This window comes from Myotis davidii, unplaced genomic scaffold (assembly GCF_000327345.1).
Source record: "Myotis davidii unplaced genomic scaffold, ASM32734v1 scaffold125, whole genome shotgun sequence".
NCBI classification, from domain to species: domain Eukaryota; kingdom Metazoa; phylum Chordata; class Mammalia; order Chiroptera; family Vespertilionidae; genus Myotis; species Myotis davidii.
Window position 1 is genome coordinate 1122895 of NW_006299390.1, and position 9960 is coordinate 1132854.

The 9960-nt window shown below is 37.3% G+C and overlaps 1 protein-coding gene across 6 annotated transcripts in view; it reads right to left on the minus strand.

Moving 5' to 3' along the window:
• The window catches only part of HBP1 (HMG-box transcription factor 1), a 35320-nt gene that overhangs the window by 21879 nt on the left and 3481 nt on the right, over window positions 1-9960 (minus strand). For 4 of the 6 annotated variants that reach the window (XM_015571226.1, XM_006774868.2, XM_015571224.1 and 1 more), the window contains 2 exons: window positions 2880-3063; window positions 519-747 (listed from right to left, as the gene is read on the minus strand). In XM_015571226.1, the coding sequence (XP_015426712.1) occupies window positions 519-747; window positions 2880-3048 (398 nt within the window). In that variant the 5' untranslated portion in view covers window positions 3049-3063. Of the gene's footprint in view, window positions 1-518; window positions 748-2879; window positions 3064-5833; window positions 5915-8457; window positions 8473-9860; window positions 9865-9960 lie in introns of those variants that run through there. The other 2 variants (XM_015571227.1, XM_015571225.1) reach the window with 2 other exon arrangements.

Below are 9960 nucleotides of genomic sequence, written 5' to 3' on the forward strand. Positions count from 1 at the left end.
ATAAAAGCCCAATATGCAAATTGTCTCCTTGACTGGGAGTTTGACCAGAGGGCGGGGCCGGCTGGCCAACTGCCTTGGCCCCTCCCCCCAGCCAGCCCGATAAGGGCAGGATGGCCATACCCCTCCCGTGCAGGAATTCGTGCACCGGGCCTCTAGTGTTTATTATAATTACGGTTCTTTGGACAACTATATTTTTCATTCTAATAAGTAGAAATATAGCATAATAAAAGTATTTCTTGGTCTGATTTATTTTCTGGTGCCTTTGAAACACTTGCAAATATTCTTCACTCTGCTGTTTTCATATCACTTTTATCTAATTCTCAGAGTGTAAAATATTATTGAGTAAATAGCTCTTTGATCTTTATAAGACAAGAAGCTTAATTCTAATGACTTTACTTAAATCCTAACTTAAGCAAACCATTCATTAAATGATTAATAGCATTACTTTTAATACTAGAAAAAAATAATGGCCACATTTGTAATGATAGAGGTTTTCAATACAAATACAGCATTCTTACCTGTTATAAAATGAGCACTGCATAAGTGGACTTTGTGGACTGGTGGCGATATTTGCTAATTCTGTTAGCCAATCCACCTCATTTTCACGGTAAGTACTTTCTGATATGTCTGAGGTATTTTGGTTCCAAGATGGTCTCGGATATTCTTGATGTGAAACATCTGAATTTAGCTGGTATATGGCAGATTGGGTAGGATCACTTTGAACAGCCTGAAGTTCAGGAAGGTCATCTGCAAACACACGCTCAAAATTATAAAAAGGAAAGTACTAATACCGGGCAATACTATAGTTACAGTTGGAAGAGAAGTCCTCAAATTTAACTAATTAATTTTGTGAGGGAAAGTATAAGTTCAAAATGTGGGCGTTTTTTTGTATGAAACTAGTTTCAATTTTTAAAAATGCCACCAAGTACATTAAGGGTCAACAGAGCTTAATAGAAGAGTGAATCCAATGAATGTAAATGTACTAATAACTTCACTACCTAAATATGTAATTACAACTGTTCAAAGATTGGAAAAACAAGGTTTGTGCTTTCTGATTTTCCCTTCAATTTTTTATACTTCACTGAGGACTAATCTATATACTACTGAGACATTTTTATATGAACACATTGAGGAAAAAGGCATTTTGTGTGTGTATATAAGTACTTATTGTTCACATACTTTTATTAATCTGTTATACAAGATTACTGCAATAGTGAAAATAATTTTTAAAGACAAAAACCATATAAATTTTTAGGTACTACTTACTTAATTTATATAGGCCAAATTATTTTTTTTACTGAGAAATTCTGAACTCAGTAATATTTATTGGTTATTTTTCCTGTTAATGTGTAAATGTATTCCCCAAAGGTACTTCATGGTACTTTTACTCCCTAAGAAAGACTAGAAATACTACCCAAGTAATACTCATGTACACACCAAGGCTATGAACATTATACGAAATCCTAAAAAATATATAATTCTAAAATATTCAGTAAAAAATGTACTATATGGAGAAAAAGCATCGTGCAGGCCTTAGAAAGTGTCTGTGAAATACACACCTACACACTCCATAGATCTATTGGTTCCCTTTAATATATGTCATGAAACTCTTTTAGTCTTGGAAGGTTTCCTAAACTGTCACTATAAAATGTTTTTACACATAAGCTCCTATCCAGGCAAATACCCCAGATAGTCTACTAAAACTGAAATAACTTATTTAGAAGCAGCCAAATATCATATCAATTTGAGATAACCCCACCCTATAATTCTCATTCTGGTATAGCCACTTCCCTTCCCTCAATGCCAACATCCTTCTTTGACCATCACTTCTTTTTTACTATAAAGAGTTAATTTTTGCCCTGGACAGTGTTTCTCAATGGTTAGAGCGTTGGTCCACACACAGAAAGGTCGCAGGTGTGATTCCTGGTCAGGGCACAAGCCTTGATTGCAGGCTCCATCCCCAATAGGGGATATGCAGGAGGCAGGAGATTGATGTTTCCTTTCACTTTGGTGTTTGTCACTCAGATCGATTTTTCTGTCTCTCTCCCTCTCCCTCTCCCTTCCTCTCTCTCTAAAAATAAATTAAAAACCTTTAAAAAATAAATAAAATGTGATGGTAGAGAATCAATTACCTGATTATAATGGTCTTTGCTCAACAGTAACCACTACTCAATTAAACTCTTGGTATTCAAACTGGTTATATCCCAAGACCTTCAGAATCTCCAAATTCCCACAGCATTCCAGCATATAATCTCCTCTATTTCATCTTTTGTAAAATGAGAATAATCACATCTTCTTGGGGTTTTTGTGAATATTAAGGAAAACTACATATTAAATGGGGACAAAGCCAAGCTGAAAAGCTGGCAGCAAGCCAAGGTTACTCATTAGCTGTTTACTCTTCTTCAAAACAATACAATTCAAAATCATACCTCAACAAACCTACACATTTCTACAGGTCACATACCTTTCAATAGCTCAGCAGTACTAATAACCACAAATATCAGACCCTCAAGCTTCCAGGATCCTCTGTACTGTCCCCATCATACTAACAAACCAGCCATGAAGAGCGGCCAAGCATAATTTACTGAGCTCAAGGGGATGTTTTAAAATACTTTTTGAAAAGCCACAGAGCAGGGATTTCCTAAGGTGTTTAAGAGCCCAATTTTTACCCACAAAGCAAAGCAGGTTAGTATAGGAATTTGTAAATTAGTCTCTGATAACCATAAATAGCTCACATTTATGTTGGTTTTAAGTAATATTTAACATTGAAAACTAATGTACAAAATTTCACATACTTTTTAGCAGTTCCAGGCAGGTTAAAACATGAAAATTAATCTAAATTTCCATGACATCCCTAAAAACTTTTTAATTTTGTTTACCAAGCTCCATGTGCTCATCACAGGAGTTATAGCCGGGTGAGGATGGCAAATTTTCATTACACTGCAGCAACTCCAGTGAGTCATTCATTCCTGAAGCTCTCTTATCCATTACCAACAGGAGTTTCTGTACTGCATTAGGCATCTGATTTGTCTTCACTTCCCACACCATGTTATGGTGCTCCGACTTCAAAATAAAAATAATGCAAGGAAAAAATGTCAAATCATGTGATATGAAAATTATATAAATAGAAAATCAATCAGAGACATCACATGTATCTTTAACTTAATCTATACATTGCTATTTGTATCACTATCAAATCCTTTAGGTCAACATGACTCCATGATATCTTGCCATACATCCATGTAGTTAGCACAAAATTATACCCAAATCCCAAAGGATTAATAATATATTGAATGTATAAAAGTCCTTTCTTCCAAAGAATAAAAGCAGTTTTTTCATCAAGTATCTCTCAGATACCAATATTGAGACCAGCAAAACCTTTTTTAAACTTGTATCTTCAAATGTACAATAAAATTAACAAACTCCTCACTTAAATTCAAAGACTAAAAGAATTTTATTTTAAAGATTCTATTTTAATTTATTTACTGTATTCATTATTTTTTCCTCATCTTCTAAAAGTAAACAAGTTTAACATACTTAAAATTATATTGTCTAAAGAACATTTCAGATGAGTTTCTTAAAATGGCCATGTATCGTAAGTCTCATAAAAAATGTTCTTGCCCTACCAGAGGTCAGCAAACTCATTAGTCAACAGAGCCAAATATCAACAGTACAACGATTGGAATTTCTTTTGAGAGCCAAATTTTTTAAACAAACTATATAGGTAGGTACATTGTTATTAACTTAATTAGGGTACTCCTAAGGCTTAGGAAGAGCCACACTCAAGGGGCCAAAGAGCCGCATGTGGCTCGCAAGCCGCAGTTTGCCGACCACGGCCCTAGCCGATTTGGCTCTGGGGACGTCCGCCCTCAGACTGAAGGGTCCCGGGTTCTATTCTGGTCAAGGGCACCTACGGGAGAGGCAACCAATCGATGTGTCTCTCTCACATTAATATTTCTCTATCTGTCTCTCCCCCTCTCTTCCACTCTCTTTAAAAAAAAATCAATGGAAAAAATATCCTCGGTGAGGATTAAACAAACAAATAAGTTCTTATGTCTTCTTAATGTGAATTTGGGGCCTAGCCATAATAAAAGATACCCGCCCTTCTGAATAGGCTATTATTTCTAAAAAAATGAATGCTAATCTTGTGAGATTTAGCTAAATTCATAGTAAATCTACCTTCATCTCAAGGCCACAAAATCATTACAAGGAAGAAAATAATACAGGATAACACACCTGAATAATTTCTCAAGGAAGTCCACCAACTAAATTTTGTTATGAGAGTAACCTTTGGACATGATCAAATTAGTTTTTTAAGATGAGTGACAGTGGCAGGAAGATTTCCTGATTTCTCAGGTTCTACTCCAAATCTTTTCTTTAAAAAAGTTCTGAGCTAATACAAAATACACAAAAAATTTTTCCCCTCAAAATAAATAAAATACATTGCTGTTAAAAGTCAATAAAACTACCCCAACCCAGCTAATGAAAAAGTGATGTGAAAAGATTTTAAATGTTTAATATTTAGATCAGAGTTTTCTAAGTCATGACATACTCACCAAAAATCACTGGCAATACTGACAAATATTTTCTACAAAGGCTTTTTCATAATCTTTTAAATTATGAAATATTTTTTTCTGACTACACACAATCATCTTGGCAAAAATTTAAAAGCATTTTTTTAAAAAGTAAAATAAAGTAATTACTTCCAATTCCACAAACCAGATTTAGATACTGTTAAAATGTTGGTGTATTATCTGACTTATCTTTTACAAGCAGAGACCCAAGATCAAATTTTTCTTCATATACTTTTCCTTAACACAAGTTCGTAAGCATTTTCTTGTATCATCTACTTTTTTCAAAGTTATTTTTAATAAATAACTTACATCACTCACCATGTACTTATTCCTCCTATTACTGAACATGTTGTTCCCAGTTTCTTCACTCTTTTAAATAACATTTCATTTACTTTTTTTAAAGTTTTTGCTTACATCTGCTTATTTCTTTAGATTCCTACAGACAGATTAATTGGTGGCTGGCAACTAACAATCTTCCTAAGGTTCTTGACATATATAACCAAACTTCATATTACCTTTATTTTCTAATATGCTATTTTGGATGCTTTCAGCCTGCATGCCTCACAAATGACCCAGATCCTGGGCATTGCCTTAGAGCCTTACTCAATAGCAACTGTCTGATGGACTGTGGAGTAGTGAAAAGGGCACTGGGTTATGTGTAAGAAAACACGGGTTTTGATTCCAGCTTGAGCACTTACTAAATACAACCTAAGTGCCTGAGTTTCTCAGTAACTCAGTACCTTCATATGTAAAATAGGGTTAATGAGACCTGCCCAACTTTCCCCTTAGAGTAGTTATAAGGATGACCTGAAACAAAGCAAGTGAAAATAATGTGAAATGACTTCCTTCTTTAAAAATCTTGTTTTAGCCCTAGCTGGTCTGGCTCAGTGGATAGTGTCAGCCTGCAGACTGAAGGTTCCCGGGTTCAATTCTAGTCAAGGGCACATGCTGGGGTTGTGGGCTCAATCCCAGTGAGGGGCATGCAGGAGGCAGCCGATCAATGATTCTCTCTCATCATTGATGTTTCTCTCGCTCTCTCCCTTCCTCTCTGAAATCAATAAATGTTTTTTTTTTAAAAAGGTAATTGGTAGTTTCAGTAGATTCCTTACTTACTAATGCCTAAGGCATGAGAGGAACTAGTCATTCTATGAGTTCTTTACATACAGATGTGATCTAAGTCAGCCCCACCTTTAATCTTAAACTTGAAAATTTCCTCTTTTTACCTTTATAATGAAATTCAGATGTTGTCCTACACATACCTATTTCCTTAGAGCTATCCTTAACTGTATAAAACAGTGCTGTTCTGGAGTCCACAGAAGCAGTGTTGCAGTTTATCTGCAGAGCTCTCTGATTTTCTCATTCTTCCCAGATAGATTTTCTCCTATCCGCAGGTCCTGCAGTGTCCACCATTCACCATGTATATGCAATACATTAATACTACCTCCTTGCAACTATCATTTCTTTAGCACCCAGCCTTAGTTATCCACCAATATCCCATCACACTATTCCTTAAAGTTGAAAAAAAAATAATTTCAAAGCAGAGCTACCTACAAATAACAAAAGGACCCAAATAAATACTTGCGGAACTTGAGCTCTATGTGTTTGTACCTCATGGTTACGGGCTATCAAAAGTTGATCTTGAATAAAGGAGGTTTTCCTACTGTAAACCTCCTATATAGTAACTGGGAGCCTAGACTTAATCAAGAGACTTGAGTTTCACTCTTTTAGGTTTTGTCACCTTAGGTAGGTCACATTTAGCAAACTTTCATTAGTACATATCCACAAATAAGGTAAGAGGAAAGGAAACGAGGACTAGATAACTAAGTCTAGGTAGTTGAGTGTTGATCTGTGAACCAGGTTATGGTTCGATTCCCAGTCAGGGCATGTGCCCACTTGCGGGTTCGATCCCAGTAGAGAGCATGCAGGAGGTAGCCGATCAAGGATTCTCTCATCATTGATGTTTTTATCTCGCTCCCTCTCCCTTCCTCTCTGAAATCAATTTTTAAAAAATGAAATAAGTCCCAGTAAGTGAAAAAGAAGGGAATAAGTTTTACTAAATGCCTACCTACTCCCTGCAGAGCATTTCCACGTAATTTATCTGATCTTATACAGACTCTAAATGAGACCTTATTCTTTTTTAAAAGAAATGAGAAAAATGACAAAAGATATAGACCAACACAAGTTAGACTACTACTTGCCTATTCTTCCCTGAATCCTTACCTTTCCATTCTTACTATGGATTTCACAGAAAGGAGCTCCTATATGCCCTCCCTTAATCCTGAAGAACTCTATACCAAACCCAAATTGTTTGGAGCAAAGGGTAAAGAGAAGGTAATTTGCAATGAATTTATATCACTAGCATGAAAACTGAGGTATTTTAAGTGAATTGCATAATTCCAGCTAAAATGATCCTCCAACCCTGCAGGTGTGGCTCAGCACTCCAGGTCAGGGTTTGACTCCTGGTCAGGGCACATGCAGACTGTGGCCTCGATCCCCAGTAGGGGGCGTGAAGGAGGCAGCCCATCAATGATCCTCATCATTGATGTTTCTTTCCCTTCCTCTCTCTGAAATCAATAAAAATATATTTTAAAAAAATGAAATGAGCCTCTATTACAAACTAGATTAAGTACAACTTCCCACACCAAAAGTAGTTGGAGGCCTTAATGCAATTCTTTTATAATATCTTCCATGAAACTTTAAACAAAAGATTTCAAAGAAATGTTTCTACAACTTGTTTGCCATTGTGCTAAGGAAAAAAAGGGGGGGCCACAACCCAGCAGTGGGTAAAATATACTACTACAGAATATCACTTACTACCTATATGACTGAAGAATTGAACCTCTATGCCTCAGTTTTCTTATCTGTAAACCAGAGGCCCGGTGCATGGACCCGTGCACTGATGGGGGGGGGCGTGGCCTGCAGAGACTGGCCCGCTGTGGGAGCACCACTCAGCCCAGCGACTGTGGACCTGTCCTCTAAGTGGCTGCTGAATAAGGCCATTAGTCTGAGGTGATATTTTGGGGTCATGTCTTGGGTAAAGGTGTGTTCTGTGTCCTGGAGGAACCTGGCGGAGAGCTTTGCACCCCAAAGCCACTTGGTGAATGTCCTTGATATGTGATGCCAGGTTGGTGACACCATCAAGGATGTTCAGGGCAGCTGTGCTCCAGGATCCTCAGCCATCAGGACAGCCTCCCTGGGGGGGTCCAGTCACGTCCTCTCTTGCCATCCGCCTATGCCAGCTCCCCGCACTCTTTCTAGAACAGCAGTCGCCGACCGGTGGTCCACAGACCACTGATGGTCCTTGAGGCCCAAAAGGTTGGCGACCACTGTTCTGGAACACACCTGAGAGGGCCTGCACCAGCTGGTGGGGTCAGGCCAGAGTCTGGACTGTCTCAGGTATTTGATAGTTGCAGACTCGGCCTCACCCTGGGCCTGCTAGTGGCTGCTCCCGCTGCAGGAGCAGTAACTCATCCCAGTCAGCTGAGCAGCGCTCCCGCTGTGGGCGTGCACTGACCACCAGGGGGAAGCTCCTGTTTTGAGCATCTGCCCCCGGTGGTCAGTGTGCATCATAGCGACTGGTCGACCGGTTGTTCTGGTCATTCCACAGTTCAGTCACTGGGCTTTTATATATATAGTAGATAGATAGATGGGACCAGTACGTGTCTCCCTATCATAATTACTGTAGGTATAAAAGATACTGCATCCCACATGCACTCTTGTATCTCATCAGTCACTGATACCCAGACTGACTCCTTCCCTTTGCTGGACAGTGCCAAATGACATCTATACAAATTCTTATGAATTCTGATCTGACACGAAATGCTGATATTGGCGAAGATAACAGAAAACCGTAATACACCACTACAAGAAGCCATGCACAAACCTGTTTAAAAGAGGACTGCCAATTGAAATATAAATTTCATATTTGAAACTTGTTTTCCTAAACTTGATTGTAACCTTAAAACATTTTACATTACCTGTAACAACTTGTGAAAGAATATTTTCTAAGCAACTATCAATAACTAAAAAATTCACAACTACATTAGAAAATTATTTTTCTAGTTTCTTTGGAAAATGATAGTATAAATTATATGAAGCACCAAAGTACATGCAAAATATGAAGAGAATATTACTGATGCGTCAGGCAGTTAAAGAATATCATTTTTCCTGAACTTTGTGATATATAAGGTATCTGTCAGCTTTAAAGTTTTTAAATTTATTGTAATTTATATTTTCATTCTACGTAAATATTTACTTTCATACTCAAAATATATGCAAAATACATCTCATTAACATGGCAGTATCTTGTAATTTATGATAGGAAAAAAACACTGATATCTTCATTTCAAACAGAAACAAATATAAGACACCAGCTTGCAATTCTCCCTTTCCAGGAAATCTTCAGTGCCTAGCAATTTATTCATTCATTAAGCCCAAGCGATATATGCCTCCTCTACTGAGCACTTGGACAGTGACAAGAGCCCAATGAAATGAAAATACAGTGGAGGAGACCATTCTTTAAAGTGAAAGTACGATGTTTGAAGTCTGAGAGGCAGGCAACTGTGAAGCATGGAAGATTATGGAGACGTGTGCAGGGAAATCCCAGTAGAAGGTAACCTTTTGACCTTTTAATGTACGTATATAGACATGAACAAAGTTTGAGAAGTGAACAAAAGGGAAGAAGGATTTTCCAGGCAGAAAGAAAAGGTAATGGGCACGGACTAGAAAGTGAAATCAAATTTTCATTCTATAAATAATGTATTAGTCAAGTTAGAATAAATAGCAATATTTTGCTGTAAAGTGGCTTCCTTAAAAGTATAAAGTACCTCAAAACTTGAGTGGGTTTAATTACTTTGAATATTATTCAAATTTCCTTAAAACTTGCCAAATATTGCAAATCCAGCAATAACTGGGTAGCTTAGTCAGGGAAACTGAACAGAAGATCCTACCAGTCTTTTTTTTTTTGAGCATCAACATTTTATTTTTTTTAACCTTATTTTTATTGTTGACACTATTACTATGTCCCCATCCTCCCCCCACTTTGCCCTCCTCCACCCAGCCTGGCACCCCCTCCCCTTCCCTCCAGCCATATGTTCTTTGGCTAATCCCTTCACCACTCTTGGTTAGAGAAGTAAAGCAAAAGAAAATAGCAACAAAAAAAGGCAAAGACCAAAAGTTCTAGGAGTACATTATAAATGTAGATTAGTAATCGTTAAAGAATAGAAACATTGTATTCACAATGTTAAAATTATCTCCATTCTCAAAAGTTAACTATAATTTCAAAACCAGATTGGAACAACTGTTACAGCTTCCTTAGATGGCCACGTAAATCTACAGCACCTCGCTGGGATTATTGTTGGGGCTCTAACAATTACTCCTATAAACA